Source organism: Enoplosus armatus, chromosome 7, assembly GCF_043641665.1.
Source record: "Enoplosus armatus isolate fEnoArm2 chromosome 7, fEnoArm2.hap1, whole genome shotgun sequence".
NCBI lineage: Eukaryota > Metazoa > Chordata > Actinopteri > Centrarchiformes > Enoplosidae > Enoplosus > Enoplosus armatus.
In genome coordinates this window covers 397,233-415,000 of record NC_092186.1, presented here as the reverse complement: position 1 = coordinate 415,000, position 17,768 = coordinate 397,233, and the positions used below count along the sequence as shown (strand labels likewise).

Genomic DNA, 17,768 nt, shown 5'->3' with positions numbered 1-17,768 from the left:
TGAGATGAACCTCAGTGAGCATGTGCGGTGGTGGCAGGATGAGCTCACAGGAAAATGACACTTCCTGATATCGTCACCTTCCTAAAATAATGGCCTGTCATTTTTTGATGCTGGCCACCTCTGGTAAAATTGCCTACATCCTCAGTTGAACAGATCATGCGAGTCTACCCCTGTAGTATAACGGCCTATGTCAAGAGTGTGACTTAGGCCGTTTTATTTTGCCTAAGTCAAAAGACAATGTGACTTAGGCAATTTTACAAGCTTTTCAAGATGGCGGCTGCTTCAAGAAGAATGAAAATCTACCTAGCCACTGAAGTTATTTCCATGATTCAGGGCTCGTCCCCTATTGGTAAGTGATGAGGTTTATGTAATGTAGGCTAGGCCATGGGTCACTAACAGGCGGACCGCGGTCCGAGTCCGGACCCAGACGCCGTCCTATACGGACCCGGACCTATAATCAATAAATTATTAAGAGATTTTAAATTTTGACGGGGCGCTTGTATTTTAGCCGGCGCGTCTTTGCGGCACTGGTTTAGCGGCTCTAGAAACTCACAGACCAATTGTATACAAGTTACGCCAGCCCACGTGACGCTACTCAGCCAATCAAATCTGTGCATTCCAGGCGATAAACACTGTGACTCTGAATACAGACAGACGAGAGGTGAGAGGCGAGAGACCGATGATAAGACCAGTGAACGATACAGGGAGAGAAGACGGAGAGACGAGTGAGCGGGAGGGAGAGAAGACACATTATTTATTGTGAAATTGGTTGAGACTGTGAAGTCAAGATGTGAAACAGTTAACACAGAAAACGGGAAACTCAAGCTGCTGCTACACTTTATTTTGTTTTTCTAAAATTAAGCACTTTATTTTAAGATGCACAATTTTTCAAAAGCTATTTTATTCATTTTCTCTATTTTCTTTTTAAATGCAGCCCTTCTTTTAGTTAATGAGAGAAGAACATTATACATATCTACAGTATTATATATCTGTATAGTTCAATGTTGAGTGACAATAAATATTGTCAAAATGTTTTTGAATTGTACTTTCTTTATTTGATTTGACAGTCAGTTGTTGATCACATGCAGACGTTGATACAACTACTAGGCTACTTCAATATATATCACACTAAATCACAACGCAAGTTAGACATTATGACGTTCCGGACCTTTGCTTGAGGACATTTTCTCTAACTGGACCTCTTCGAACTTTAGTTGAATACCCCTGGGCTAGGTTATAAATATTGCATAGTTATCTAGTCTTTTTATTCAGCAAAATAGCTAAGTCCATAAAGCTAGCATTTAGCAAAGAGTGGAAAGGCTCCAGAATCTGTGGCTGTTACAAGTGATAGGCTTTCTGTTAACTCTTTTCATCTACAGTTTTTGTCTTATTTTTTCCACATTACATGATCTAATTAAGAAAGATTTGAATACCGTATTATAATCTAACAGCTAGAAATGATGTGTATAACTAAAAAATTACAAAGGATCCTCTTTTGTGTTTTTGTTTAATGAAAATCTCACTTGAACATAATATTAGTAATCAGAGTTGAAGGTTTAAAATTGCTTAAATCACAAAGGCATGTTCAAAAAGTCATTTATTCCTCTTATGTTACATAATTGACAGACATTGTTATTAGTATGTCAATAGTCATCTATTGTCATAACCTTTTTGAGTGAAATTTTAAGTGAAAAATTAATAAATATCATATATTCAATATGAGGTTCATTTTTTTTGTGTTTTCTGAAAAACCTGAAAAAATGACTTCGGCCATTATTTTAAGAGGGTGTCGATATGTTGCGTTCAGGGTTTAAATTCACAGTTTCTGTCTTTGAGACGCCGTTTCACGCTGAGCAAACAAATATAGAATTTCTGCTCCTTTTCTTTTTACTGATTTTACTTAACGTCTGTGGCCGTCACTCAGCAGCAGTAACTGCATGAACTACTAAAATCTTCTGATGTGAAATTGTGATCTTATGAACCTAAGTGCTCTCTGCACCGCAAACAGGAAGCTGTTCCGCACAGACTCTGAGTTTCTGCATTCAAATCAAACACCAGTCCAACACCATCAAAGCTGTGGCTAAATCATCATTAACTACTAACTTTAAATAATCACATGAGGACCTTCTTTTTTCACTTAAATCCGGGGTGGCTTAGTGTTGCTTGGTTAATGTTAAGGGGTTTTCACCCCTTTTGAAAACCCCTTAACCATGTGCATAAGCTATTACATGCTCATATTTATTAATTCATCCATTATTGAATTCAAATATTTGAGTGAACTGAATTGAAAAGTTAAAGTTTATCTAAGGTACAAGTTAGAGGGTACCTATAATTAGAATCCATCCATTAAAACATCCTTAAAACTTGTAGAAAAAACATGAGAAACCCCTCGTTATATTATAATCCATTTATAGATTAATTAATTTGTAAATACCCAAACGTAATCTGTCCCAAATCTGGGTAAAACTCGACATTGATGCATTTGTCAAATATTTCCAGAGGTAGTCAGAGTAGTCAAAAACAAATACTCAAGTAAAAGTAGAAATCAAAATAACTACTTGAGTTAGAGGACAAAAGTATTTACTGATAAAATGACTTGAGTATCCAGTAACTAAGAAATAAAAGAAAAAAAAAAAAGAAAAAACACCTTTTTCCTCAAATCATTTATTTGTCAAAAAAGCCCACTTTCCTCTGATTGGCCGGCTCCCTGAAGCTTAAAGAGGTGCAGGGAGGAGCCTATGAGCCCTGAGCAGAGCCCCCACCACCTCATCCTCTTGCCGCTATGCTCGGCGGCATCTGACAGCTACAGTAACTTAGCTTGAATATAGACACAAGGACTGAATGTGATGAACTTCCTGTTTATCAGACCACAAATGAGACAGATGACCATATAAGGAAATCTGTGTCTGACGTCAGCTTGACACCCCAAAGTAGAAAAAAACAGTTGAAACGTAGCGTCCAAATCAAAATATTTGATTGAAGCATCACATTGATTTTCCTATTGATTTCAGAGGGAAGAAGATCTATGAGCCTCCTCGCTTCATGACGGTCAGTCAAGCTGCAGATCAGCTGATTCAGATCATCCAGAGGAGGAGGGAGGAGGGGGCGGAGCTAGGTGAGTGACCACATCAGCTCTCATCTGATTGGCTCAACAGCTCACACACACACAGAGCTGACTGTATTTTTATTAGCAAATGGGATTTGAATCTCGTCTCAGCAGACCAATACTTCACATCAATGCATCATTATGAGATGTGAAGGTTTGAAGCTCCACCCAAATAATAATAAATAATAAATAAAGTTATTAAAAGAGAAGAGCCAGGGATGTCACAGTGTACGGGAGTGAGAGCTTTAACACTGAAGCTTGAACTAGATAGAAAGCTCAGGGATGTTTTTAAAGGGCTTGGAGCCACAACTGAGGATTAGAGCCATTGTTAGGGGAAATAATTCTATTCCAAGAATAAACTCGCACTTTTGAGGAAAAAAACATTGCGAGAAAAAACGTGATATTTCAAGAAAGATGTTGTAATACTTCAAGAAAAGTCATGAAATGTATGAAAAAGATTTGAGAAAAGGTCATGGTATTAAAAAAACAAACAAAGAATTCATTCATAATATTTTGAGGATAAATTCATGTTTTCAAAAAGGCATCATATTTTAAGAAAAAAGTTTAGTTTTTCCCAACAGTGGTCCTAACCCTTCATCATATGCAGGAGGTTAAAGTCGGTCGTTGCTCATCAAATCATTTACATATATAAATCAGGAGCTGAATCTGTATGGAGCATGATTCGTTATGTTGATGTTTTGGTAAATGCAGATGTTAAAGTGATCGTCATTTTGGCTAACCAGTTGATGTCTTTCCATCCTGTTAGCGCAGGAAGCTAACAGAACATGACATCATGACACCTGTTGGTAAACTTGTTAACATACTAACATGTTAGATTATGATATGACCCTGTGCTAACCAGTGTTACCTGGCTAATATTTAACTCACTGGTGTAAATTAAACCAATAGCACGCTATCAGACTTGTTTCTGATTGGCTGCTGGCAGTGAAAGGACCCTCCCATCCTGTCACAGAGCCAATCAGCTGCTCTCAGACCAGCCTATCTGCCCCTCCAGGTGTGACAGAGGACACGGTGTGTGTGGGCGTGGCTCGGCTCGGCGCCGACAACCAGATGATCCGCACGGCGACGTTAAGTCAGTTGGTGTCATGTGACCTCGGCGGTCCGCTCCATTCGCTGGTCGTCACCGGTCAACTCCACCCACTGGAGGTGGACATGCTGCGAGTGAACGCAGAACCAGACGCACTGCAACACCTGCGCATGGTTGACAGCTCCACCTACTGCTCATAGCACATACACGTTTGTCTGAACTTGTTTGTCCCTAACCCCACCCTGAGGGTTAGGATTAGGTTAGGCTGCGGGACGTTGTTTTTTAATCAACTGAATAATGTAATGAAAACATTTATGATTCATAATTCTGTCCTGTAAATACAAATGTGAACAGATGAGAAACGTTTGTTGTCGTCAAACTGAACAGACTGATTTGTAGAAACATTGAATTCTGGGAAACTGTCCAATGTGATGTCATCAATAAAGATGGAGATCAATAATCAGCTCAGAGAAACAGAATTATTTATTACATTTGAAAAAAGACTGAAACCCACCAACTGGTCACATGGTTTGGCACGTTAAAAACACAAAGTGACATCACACACACACCACGGACCAATCAGCTGGCAGCAGTCTGGTCCCAGCAGTGATGTCACAGGGGGGAGGGGAAGTCCGGACAGTAAGCGGGCTCAGATTGTCTCTGATTGATGATAAAGGCACTTACCCAGAATGCTTTGTTCCAGTCTACAAAGTGCAGCCGGGAGGAAGGGGGGGAGGGTTCACGCTGTCTGCCGACATGATCAGGTAAGGTTTTAAAAAAAAAAAAGGGGGGGGGGGGGGAGCAATTTGAGTTCATCCAGGATGCGTTGGGCTGGAGCATCATGGGAGATCAGTCAAGTTCTTGCTACCCCCCCGGTCTCAGTCTGACCTTCAGTGACTGGGGGTCAAGGTCAGAGGTCACCTGCAGCAGCAGACTGAATGTGATTGGTCCCAGGTGTTCAGAGGAGGAGGAGCTTCTACATGGCGGCTGTTTCAATCTGAACGTACAGCTGTCGAACTCCGGCCTGCAGAGAAATGTAAAACATATATAGACAGATAGATATATACACACACACACATATCTATATATAGATATATACACTGTTCAAAAAAATTAAAGGAACACCTTTTAATCAGAGTATAGCATCAAGTTAATTAAACTTCTGGGATATTGATCTGGTCAGTAAAGTAGCAGAGGGAGTTGTTTCAGCTGCTTTGGTGTTAATTTAATTAACAACAGGTGCACTAGAGGGGCAACTATATATATATATATATATATATATATATATATATACACAGTGCTTAACAAATTTATTAGACCACTACCCAGTGTAAGGTGTTTGCCACCGCTGCCATAAATTAACAGTATTGCTGATTACCAAAATATTTTATGTTTCTGTAATGGTTAATCCACCAGTATGTGCAAGACAAGCTCTTTAATCAAAATTATATCTTTAATGCTAAAATATAATTATTGTTGTTATCCATGAATTCTCAAATTTACTGTTTTACAAAAAAGCAGAAAAAAATAGTAAAGCACATTATTATTTTTTGATTGAGATGCCAAATTACAGTTATTTACTTGCATTCCTGAACAGAAAAATTTGTTTTGTGGTTGCAAGAATGCAAGCTGTTATCAGGGCCAAAGGAGGTCGTACAAAATATTAAGATTTTTGGTTAATATATGTGAATAAGGACTATTTAGTTGTTCCAGTTTGTTATTTGCCTAATAAATAACAATACATTTTTTTTTGACAGATTTCTAAAATATTTGTGTTTTCTCATTTTTATGGCAGGTGGTCTAATAAATTTGTTCAGCACTGTATATATATATATACATATATATACATATATACATATATATACACATACATATATATACATATATACACACATATATACACACATATATACATACATACATATACATACATATATACACATATACATATATACACACATATATACATACATATATACATACATACATATACATACATATATACACATATACATACATATATACACACACATACATATATATATACATATATATACATATACATACATATACACACACATATATACATATATATACATATACATATATATATATATATACACACACACACACACACACATATATATACATATATACATGTGTGTGTGTGTGTGTATATATATATATATGTCCTAACTGAGCTGAATATTTGATGTTTGAATGAAGGTTCTACGTTGAATTAATAACTTTTTTTTTTCGTAGAAGAACATATGTTGTGAATGTACCTGTGTGAAGATGTAGTGCGTTCAAGTACCTGTGTGATGGTATGGTGTGTTCAAGTACCTGTGTGATGGTATGGTGCGTTTAGTACCTGTGTGAAGATGTGGTGTGTCTGGCTGAGGATCCAGCGGGTGTCAGCGTCGGGGGCGACCAGCAGCTTTAATGTTCCGATGTAAACGTCAGTACACAGAGTCCAGAAGTGGGGCTCCTGCAGGTTGTACACTCCCTGCAGCTGCTGCACCTGAACACAACACAATAAACCAGAAATTAGACTCGTCCCCCACGTAAAAACAAAATGGGAATGTGTGCCAAGTGTTGCTGGGGGCGGGGTTCAGTGTGGGCGTGGTGTGTACTCACCCTCTGATAACACTCTGGCAGGGCGTTGTCCAGTGACGGAGGAGTTCTCTGCATCAGGATCCCGATGGACTCTTTCAGTAACGGCACCACGCTGAGGGTCAGAGGTCAGACTGAGTATGTGTGACTACTAACAGCTGATGGTGGTCTCTGCTTCAGAGGCTCCACCCCTCACTGACATCACAACCTCAACACGTACCTTGACTCAGATACATGCACTACTGCTTACAGTACTGCTGCTGTTACTGTAAATATTATTACTACTACAGATACTACTGCATCTACTTTTTATGACAGTAATTACTACAAACTATTCAATTGCAGTTGTTACAACAACTATTGCTACAACAACTACTGCAAATACTACTACAATGAAAATGCTACCATTATAGTTAGAGCAACCACTACAACTTCTTTTTAAGAATTATTACAGCAGTATAAATGGCAGACTTATCCCAACAGCCTACATCCCATGAGCCAGACTACTATAAGTGGTACTACTATTACTATCATTATTAAATACTATTACTACTACAGTTACTAATACTAGAAATACTATTACTGCTACTACAGTCTGCTACTTTTTCAGAACTGAACATGAGACTTGAACTCAGAAGTTTGGTTTGACAGTTTTACTCTCGGAGCTCAGATCCATGAGAAGAATCTGTAGATGTTTAACTGGAGTTAGCAGTTTCCAGCTGCAGTAACCTGATGCCTGTGGTTGTGTTAAGGCCTCTCAGCTGACCACAGGTCTGCTCTGCTTCTCGCTCTGCTGACTGTTTAAATCTGCAGCTGCGTTCACTTCCAGCCTATCAAACCACATCAGCACACATCAACTCCATCTATCACCGGAGCTTCTGGGAAATCTGACCGCTGCATTTACATCCAGAGGACCAGCGAGCCAAGGCCGGACTCCAGACCTCTTTCCAGTTCCATACCAGTGGTTTGGCATGTTGGAGCCCATTAACGACTAATTTCACATTCTTTACATTAGTGGAAACCAAAGTATCCATCAGGTTTTAGGTCGATTTCCGTCCTTCCAGGCAGTAGACACTGGTTTCAGGTCACTTCTGTGGAATCAGCCTGCAGAGAGCTGAAACCTGAGAGATAATCCATCATAGACACTGTTTACTTAACTTTAGTTTATGGTCGAAGGTCTGTTACCATCACATGATGCCGCAGCCGAAAGCAGAGACTGTTGTGAAACGTTACCTCAGTGGTGCATTCATGGATGCTCCAACATTTTAAAGCTGCTTAAAGTTTCTAAAGTAAAAAAATGACCAAAGTCACATAATAATTTTCAATTTGTCTTAAACTTTTAAGGGTCCTTTAAGTTGTTCTAGTGGTCCATTAAGAAGTTCTAATGGTCAGTGTGGAGGATCTAAGAGACATTAAGGATGTTTTAGGCTTTCTTTAGAAGTTCCTAATGGTCACTTGAGAGGTTCTAGATGGTACTGAGAGGGAGAAACAAAGTGAAGCTAAAGGAAGGAAATCACGAAAAACCTGAAGCAACAGTTTGACAGTTGAGAACAGTTTAATTTTCTCTATAAGAACAGCAGGAGGCAAACAGGAAGTGACCTCATTCTATTGTTCACCTTCCTGTTTCACTCCAGCTGACCACACACACACACACACACACACACACACGTGTATAAAAGCTTTTAGACTTTGTCGTCCTGTAGTCTGTCATTATTCTGAGAGAGGAGCTGATTGGCTCCATTGCTGGCCCTGCCCCCTCCACACACACACACACACAGCTGTCTGTCAGCATTGTCTCAGATAGCCACGCGGCGGCATCTGGTTAATCAGAAATACTTTATTGATCACAGGGGCGAAATTAGACAAGACCCTCCCACCCCGGTTACAGGTCTGGTATAGGCTTTAAGTAAGCGGTCAGTCAACAGGGTGGAGACCAGGACAACACACACTGTACAGACAGAGTGTGTGTGGTGACCTCTTCAACTACTACACTTCAGTTACTAATATTACATCTATGACCACCATGGTTGAATTACGTGGTGGGCCTCTGGAGGTCCGGGCCTCTGGAGGTCTGAGGCGCCGAGGCAGCTGCTCCTGCTACAGTTACTATACAACACACCGCTGAATTTGTCTTTGAGCAGCTTTGATGTTATAAAAGCAGCCGGCTCTTCACTCTGTCTCACAGTAACATTTAGATTGTGTATCATGTTGTTCATAGAAGCTGAATATTTATAAGGCGCCATGTTTTTTATGGCTGCATCTTTCCATCAAATGGAAATCATTAAGTTTCTTTAAACCGTTCTTCAGACGGACCAAAGGTTTGAAATACACACAGATTCAGTTTGAGATGAAAAACTGAAAGTCTACAGAAATCGTTTGACTCATCCAGTTGACTGTAACAGAGCAGTGAGGTTACAGTTCCAGTGAAGGATGAAGAGTGTGAGTCACCTGACTCCGATGAGGAGGGCGATCAGCATGGAGCAGATGGGGTCGGCGATCATCAGGTCGTATTTCTGCATCAGCAGAGCAGAGATGATCACACCGACGCTGCCCAGAGTGTCAGCAATGATGTGCAGCAGGACGCCTGCAACACACACACACACACACACACACACACACACACACACACACACAGGGGTCAGTATGTGTGTCATTTCACCCGCTGCTTGCATTATTTTGATGTTTCATCACATCAGTGACCTGAAGACAAACTGCTGCTGAAGAAAAATTACTTGTTTTAAACTTCATGACATGAAGTTCTTTTAGACCAAGATGCAGGAAAACTGTCTGAAGCCACGAGGTTCTAAGAGGACAGCTCCCCCTTCTGCTGGTTGTGATGGTCTGTGATGGTCTGTGATGGTGTGTGATGGAGTGTGATGGAGTGTGATGGAGTGTGATGGAGTGTGATGGAGTGTGATGGTCTGTGATGGAGTGTGATGGAGTGTGATGGTCTGTGATGGTCCGTGATGGAGTGTGATGGAGTGTGATGGAGTGTGATGGTCCGTGATGGAGTGTGATGGAGTGTGATGGTGTGTGATGGTGTGTGATGGAGTGTGATGGTGTGTGATGGAGTGTGATGGTCTGTGATGGTCCGTGATGGAGTGTGATGGAGTATGATGGTCCGTGATGGAGTGTGATGGAGTGTGATGGTGTGTGATGGAGTGTGATGGTCCGTGATGGAGTGTGATGGTCTGTGATGGAGTGTGATGGAGTGTGATGGAGTGTGATGGTCTGTGATGGAGTGTGATGGTCTGTGATGGTCCGTGATGGAGTGTGATGGTCCGTGATGGAGTGTGATGGAGTGTGATGGAGTGTGATGGTGTGTGATGGAGTGTGATGGAGTGTGATGGTCTGTGATGGTCTGTGATGGAGTGTGATGGAGTGTGATGGTCTGTGATGGAGTGTGATGGAGTGTGATGGTCTGTGATGGTCCGTGATTGAGTGTGATGGAGTGTGATGGTCTGTGATGGTCTGTGATGGTCTGTGATGGAGTGTGATGGTCTGTGATGGTCTGTGGGCGCCCCCCAGTGGTCCCTGCTCTTCTCTGCTCAGCTGGATTCAGATCCTTTTTGTTTGCGATGATCAGAAGCTGCTGAAATGTTTCAGTCAAAGTTCTGCCCCAGACCACATGATGTTTATGACAAACTCGGACTACATTGTGTGTTTTTAGTCTTAGTTTCTTATTTGAATGATTTCTTGTGTCTATTATTGTTGTGCACACAACTACATGTGTAAGTATTTATTTACACATAGATAAGTATTTTTCAGGTATATATTTGTCATGCTACAAAGAAACTTCTATTTCTCAAACCACTTCTTGGCTCTCATCGCTACAGTTATTATTTTTAGTCGTAGTTCTGTTATTATTAAAGTTGTTATTGCAATTATTTATCATATTTCAGTTATTATTACAGCTGTCACTACTATTATCAGTCATGTTTCCATCATTCTTATCATTATAGTCGCTATGGCTACTGCTGGTGCTGCTATACATCTCTGTCTGTGTGTCTCTGCGTCCCTCTGTCTGTCTCTCTCTGTCTCTGATAAAACATAATCCATCATCACAAATGCTTCACATACAATTATGGATGTCAAAATTAGTTATTATTTAGAGTTATTGTATGTTGTAATACTTGTAATAATGTGTGTGTGGTATGTAGATGATAAGGTTTGTCCTGGTGACCCGGTCTGTTGGAGACGAGGTCTGAGATGTTCTCACCCTGCAGGATCTGTTTACTGGAGCCTTTCCCCGTGTGCAGCAGCTCATCTGCATCAAACACACAACAGAGAGGAAACACTTTGTTTTAACTTGGAATTAAATCACAATGAATACAAGACTTGTTTCCTCCTCAGAGTCTGTCTGTCTCTTCTACTGCGTCCACTGGCTTCATCTTTCAGTGCAGACTCACCGTGACAGTGTGGCTCGTCGTGGCCGCCGTGGCTGTGTCCATGTCCACTATGACTGTGTCCATGTCCATCATGACTGTGTCCATGTCCATCATGTCCTCCGTGTCCTCCATGACTGTGCCTGTCTGCATGTTTGTTATGGTGGTCGTGTCCGCCGTGACTGTGGCCGTGATTCACACTGCCGTTAAACAGAGAGTGGCTGTGACCGTGACCTGGGAGAGAGACAGACAGGTTAGAGAAGCATGGTTCTACACAGTTGCATTCCGGTTCTACACAACTGCAGTGATGTTCTAAAGAGTTATGTTTAGCTTCTATGAAGCTGCAATGAGATTCCAAACAGCTGCATTTAGATTTAACATAATAGCAGAAAGCTCCTGTAGAGCTGCAGTGTTGAGCAGTGAGGTTGTACTGATCTGCAGTGTGGTTTTACACAGTGAGGCTCTACTCGGTCATGGTCTAGATGTTCTGCAGATATTACCCCCTTCTCCATGTGAATGTCCGTGGCCTCCGTGCTGGAAAACAAAGATCCCGACCAGGTTGACAAGCAGACCTGCAACAGAGACGGGAAGCAGCCGATCGTGGTGAACGTCAGGAGGCTCCAGAGCTCTCTGAGAGACGAACAGAGAGAGACAGACAGGTTAATGCAGACAGACAGATTTAGCTTTATCAGTTTCAGCCTGGGAACCAGACCAATCTGCGAGTTCATGTTTTATTTGTTCTGGCATTCTGGTGATGCTTTGTCTTGTATGTGAATATATATATGCATGTGTGTGTGAGTGTGTGTGTTACCTCGACTCCTTCAGAGAAGATGAAAAAGGCTGTGAAGATGAGGAAGAGACCATTGACAAAGCCGGCCAGAACCTCAGCTCTGACATACCTGAAACACAACAACACACACTGTGGTTCTGCAGGACATCAGACCTGACTAACAGAGCCCAGATCAACACAGTCAGACCGGTCTAACGGAGCCCAGATCAGCACAGTCAGACCGGACTAACAGAGCCCAGATCATTACAGTCAGACTGGTCTAACAGAGCCCAGATCAGCACAGTCAGACCGGTCTGACAGAGCCCAGATCATTACAGTCAGACCGGTCTAACAGAGCCCAGATCAGCACAGTCAGACCGGTCTAACAGAGCCCAGATCAGCACAGTCAGCCCTGACTAACAGAGCCCAGAGAGTTGTCTCACCCGTAGGAGAAGCTGTCGTTGGACCTCCACCTGGAGATGACGGAGGCTGCCAGACCTGCCAGCAGAGCGGTGCAGTCAAAGAACATGTGGAAGGAGTCTGAGATCAGACCTAAACTGAAGAGGAAACACACAACACACACGAAACACACATCATCACTAAAACCTTCAGTCTGCTCCAAAGTGTTTGTCGGATCGCCAGACAACATCTACATCTCTTTTATGTTATTGAGTTAACTTGACATTTAAATGATAATATCTTCATTTTTTAAGACTCTCTGGTTCCAGCTTCTCAGATGGAAATATTTACTGGTTTTCTTAGATTTTTATGGACGTTAAACTGAATCACAAAACAAAACATCTGAAGACATCACCATGGAAACTAGGATACATTATCTATATCATAAACTAATATAATATAAATACTGTATGTGATGTTAAAGGCTAAATTACAAATCAGGTAGAAATATCTTACATTTTTAAATCAACAATGACAAATAATCAGAATGTTTTCAGGATTTGTTATTATATTTTTGATTCATTCTCCTTGAACTCAATTAAAAAACACTATTTGTCCCTTAAATGCACCATATGTCATTTTATGCAGCTATGGGTCTCTCAATCAAAACAATAACAAAAGATGTTGTCAAAAATGTGTCTTTGTGAAGTAGCATGGGATCATGGGAGTTGTTGTCTTCATCACCATTCCCGTCATTGCAGTCAGTTTCTCCTGGTTAGGAATCGTTGAGGAGGTTTTTACTGGGAGTTGAATTATCCTCAGAGGTCTCCTCCTCTCCAAAATAAACGGACCAGGTGATTAAAACCGGTCAAAACACTGAACAAAGGAGTTTCCCATTAAATCAGTGTTTCTATATATATATTAACGTACATCACCCCTGTCCCCCCTGCGTTACATTAACGCAACCACCCCCTACTGGACACTTTATCTGGACACTTTACTTTATTCTGGTCAAAACTGCACTGTTTGTTATCTGCACTGTTTGTTATTTATCTTGTTTTTATTTTTTATTTTTATTCTATTTTACTTTTTATATTCTACTTATTTGTTATCGAATCAATAGCACCTTCAGACCACAGCAAATTCCTTGTAATGTATGTTACTTGGCAATAAACAGTTTCTGATTCTGATTCTGATTGTGATTCTATGGCGCTGTTCAGAGGACACAGGACGTCCTGAGGGGCTGCGAGCTGGGGGGATAACTTCAGATCCAGACATCCAATGACTAAAATCCTTCATTCAGTTAAAAATATAGTTTAAAAGGTGTATTGTAAATATGTGGCTTAAAACTGGATAAAAAGTCAATTTATGACAGCTTCTGGCAGACAACCAAATGTAACGCATTGTTAACTTGATTTGTTTCTCTGTGCTTCAACCTTGTTGGAAACATTTGGGATAATGGAAGTACTCAACTCAACCAAATATAACATAGGTCTAGTTGTTTTTTGACATCTTCATGTGCCAAAATTACAAACTATACGTTTAAGCAGTGGTGCAAAGTACATTTACTCAAGTACTGTACTTCAGTCAAGTTTTGAGGTACTTGTACTCCATCATAGGTAAATATTCTTCTCTTTACTGCAGTACATGTCTCTGACAGCTGGAGTTACTAGTTACTTCTCAGTTGAAGATTTCACATTAAAGACATCAGCTGATGAAAGTCAACACAGTTTACAGATTAAACCAGATGTTTTCAACCTCTTACAATAAAGCAGCATCTCTGAGTTGTTATCAGTTCCACAAAACTGCTCACATGTTTCATTCAAACTATACTTTAATTACATTTTACTGAGACTTATGTACTTAAGTAGGAATATGCATGCAATACTTTTACTTGAGTACTTTACACTGTTGTGTGTTTAAGCTGCCCTTAAAGACTGATCAATTTGATCTATTATTCAATGAATCCACTAATTGTTTCAGCTCTACTTGTAACCATGGTAACTATACACATCAAAGATGGCGACAGCTGGAGCTTCAAAATGCAAAAGAAAGCTAAAAATGAAACAAACAAAAAAGACTCAAATGTGACTAAAACAAATTCACTTTTTTGTCAAAAGACCGAATCAGTTCCAACATTATTAAACTACAGAGTTCCTGGATCCGTTATCAGGGAAATATCTGATAACTGATTAACAGGAAGTGTGAGCTTCTACTTACAGTTTATCGATGACACACACACACACACACACACACACACACACACAGACACAGAGCTCCTCTATGCTAACACATACGTGGCACATCCTGAGGAGAACAAACAGAGACAACGGGTGGATGCTAACAGTGTTAGCCTACCTGTTACTCCAGATGCCGTACGTTAGCTCCACAAAGGCGAAGGAAAGGTTCAGACAGAGGAAGAAGAACAGATTCCTGGAGGTTTTATCCGCCAAGATCGACCTGAAAACACAAAACAATCAGAAAAGCTCTTCACGGGAGCCAGAAACCCCAGAAAAACCCGGTTGTTAACACCCGAAGTCACACTTACACACAACACACCGTCAATAATCCATGTCATCAACTGACAGTGCGATAAAACACAGTTCAATACACACATCGTTAATATTGGAACAGATTTGTTTAGGCTGGCCGGTTAGCATGAAGCTAGCAGCTTATCGTTAGAGTCAGCTGGTTTAGAGTTAGCCCAGTTAGCCGCTGTTAGCAGTTAGCAGTGGTGCGTTTACCTGAACCATCCTGAGAGCTTCACCAGCAGGTTAAACTTGGCGGGTTTGTACTCGTCGTCTTTAATAGATAAAGGTAACATTTTCACACCTGAACACACACACACTCACACACACACACTCACGGGGTAGACTTAGCTAAGGTATGCTAACTGTCAACTTCCGGCTTGGCCGAGTTTCACAATAAAGGCGTTTAACAGCGCTCTAGTTACTCAAACGCTTTCTCCATAGTGTGGAGATAGTTCAACAACAACTCTACTACTACTGCTGTACACTACTGTACTACAACAAATACTGTTTATAAAACTACACGACTCCTTAAAAAATATATCCCCCTTTTCCACACTTTTATAAGACACATTATTTTATGCTGAATTCAATTTGAATTTTTTATTTATTTCTTACTTTAATTTAATTATTATTATTATTCTGCTTTCTCTATTTATTAAATGTTCTGTCTATGTATATATATATAACAGGGGCCATTTTTCTGCATTGTACTTATGATAGGTCTACATGACGTACATTCACTGATAATAAATAATAATGATAATAAACTACTTTTACTGCATTTTGTAATTGTTATATTTCAAAATAAAAAGTCATAAAGGAAAGTGAGTGAATAATTGTGTTGTTTCCTTGTTGTGAGCAGCAGGCGGCGCCAGAGCTCCGTGTGTTTGAGGTTCAGTCAGTGAAGCTTCCTCTGGAGGTTTGTTGACACTCGTTTGTTTCGTCATGGAGGACAAAGTCTGAGCCGCTGCTGCTGATTACATTTCATTGAAACATGTATTTATGAATATTAGTGATTCATTCTTTATTCCAGTTAGCCTCCACAAAGTGTTCACTGGTCTTCACTCACAGAAATTACACCAATAAAAGCAATTTAAGAACCTCCTGTAGTTTAATGAGCTCCTGCTCCTCCTCTAGTTTAATGAGCTCCTGCAGTTTAATGAGCTCCTGTAGTTTAATGACCTTGTATTTTAAATCAGAGTTTTTTTTATCAGCTCAGTGTCTCCATTAAAGCAGCTGACTCAGCTGTTAGCAGCCCCTGTCTGCAGTGTCCTCATGGATGGACGGACAACTATCACTGGATCACTGTGACACTGAAGGAAACTTAAAATCATGATGATTCTGGATTTCTGGAGGTTTAATCTGGATGGACATCAGAGATAATTCGCCTCCTGCAGTATCTCTGCCTCCCCTTCAGCTCTCCGGAGCCCCCCTCAGGCTTTAGTCTTTGTCCTGCTGAATGTTCATGTCTATTACAGACCAGATCCTGTCCTTTCACAGGGTCAAAACATTGTCCTGGCTGCTGAGTTAACTTACAGACGATCTCAGTGAAGGTTTCATCCTCCTCCTGTGATGTTCATCGTGGCTGAACGTTTATTCACCGAAACATGTAAAATATCAGTCTGTCAGTTATGAATATACACAGTGTGTATGTGCAGTGATGAGATGAATCGCTCATCAGTTTCCATGACGACCACAAACCTCAGTGACCTCATCAGAAGGAGACGCCGACGCTCCATCAGAAGCAGCTCCATCCTCCTCCACACTGAGGATTAAACACCAGCAGCTGCAGGTCAGAGCAGAGACAGGAAGTGGAAATGATTGGTCAGAGCAGAGACAGGAAGTGGAAATGATTGGTCGGCTGGAGGTCATCACTATTCGCTGTCGAAGTGAATTGCAGGTCTGAAGAGAAACATCCTGAAGCAAATCTAGAAGTGCTAAGTCAATATGTTAAAAGTTCATGTTCACATATAAGAAACACAGAACATCTGTGCATATTTATGGATATTAGTGATTAAAACTTATTGCTACCAGCAGCAGTTTCCCCGTCAGTGTAAAAGTTTAGCCTTTTATTCAGTATGTCTTTATTCTAAAGTAGAGCTGGAATATTCATTATTTTGTTTTGTTTGTCATGCATTTTGAAAAAGCTAATTCTACTTGTAATGATTGTGGAAAATATTATTTCATTAATATATTAAGGTTTGTATTAGGTTCCACCGTATCAACTTATTTTAGTGATGTTGAAACGGGGAGTTGCACCAACTGAGTATTATAGTTTGAGAAATTCACCCTCCCTCACCCCAATCATTTTCATACAGTCCTTAATATCTTTGTAATAAAGCTTTTATTCTGAAAATCTCCCCCAGACTGTCAGTAGAAGAAGCTCAGAGATCATAATAAGACTCTTATAGTTAGAGGTTTTTTTATTCACTTCAATACCGTTTAAGACAACAGCACCTGGAGTACGTAAGAGGAACTGCAGCTCAGACTGACACAGACCAGAACGAAAGGAAAGGAGGCATTTTGTTGTGTTCTGCCCCTCAAAGTCTTTTCACTCCTGCTTCTCTCTGATGGATCATCTTCAGACCGAAGTTCAGGTTCTCTACAGTCACCAGCTGGACCACAATGAATCTGTTTTAACCCTTTTAACCTTTTAATGTCTGCTGTTTGCCCTTTTGTTTCCTCTTCTTTAAATAACACTCACATGTCCAGAAGTTCATTGAGACAGTTTCCGTGTCTGTAATTGTTCGTCCTCTTCACACCGACTGCAGATCAGTTCATGGAACTGAAGGTGTTTGTTCAGTCTGCATTGGTTTGGGTCCTGATCCAGAACTATAAGTGGGACCAACACCAGTACAAGACAAAAAAAACAAAAGTTGAAGGAAGACCAGGATCAGGTCCAACAGAACCGAACAGT

General features: G+C 40.6%; 2 protein-coding genes across 2 annotated transcripts in view; one reads left to right on the top strand and one right to left on the bottom strand.

Moving 5' to 3' along the window:
- The window catches only part of dph5 (diphthamide biosynthesis 5), a 14,650-nt gene extending 10,032 nt beyond the window's left edge, over positions 1-4,618 (top strand). Inside the window, exons 6-7 of the mRNA XM_070908519.1 lie at positions 3,012-3,115; positions 4,122-4,618. Of these exons, the coding sequence (XP_070764620.1) occupies positions 3,012-3,115; positions 4,122-4,354 (337 nt within the window). The 3' untranslated portion in view covers positions 4,355-4,618. The remainder of the gene's footprint in view (positions 1-3,011; positions 3,116-4,121) is intronic.
- Position 4,619: 1 nt separating this feature from the next.
- slc30a7 (solute carrier family 30 member 7) lies at positions 4,620-15,144 on the bottom strand. Its single transcript, XM_070908518.1, has 11 exons — positions 15,065-15,144; positions 14,679-14,780; positions 12,365-12,478; positions 11,964-12,051; positions 11,653-11,782; positions 11,177-11,386; positions 10,987-11,034; positions 9,216-9,351; positions 6,792-6,882; positions 6,526-6,675; positions 4,620-5,178 (listed from the first exon to the last, which is right to left on the bottom strand). The coding sequence occupies exons 1-11, from the start codon at positions 15,142-15,144 to the stop codon at positions 5,131-5,133; spliced, it is 1,197 nt and encodes a 398-aa protein (XP_070764619.1). The 3' UTR covers positions 4,620-5,130.
- Positions 15,145-17,768: the final 2,624 nt, after the last annotated feature.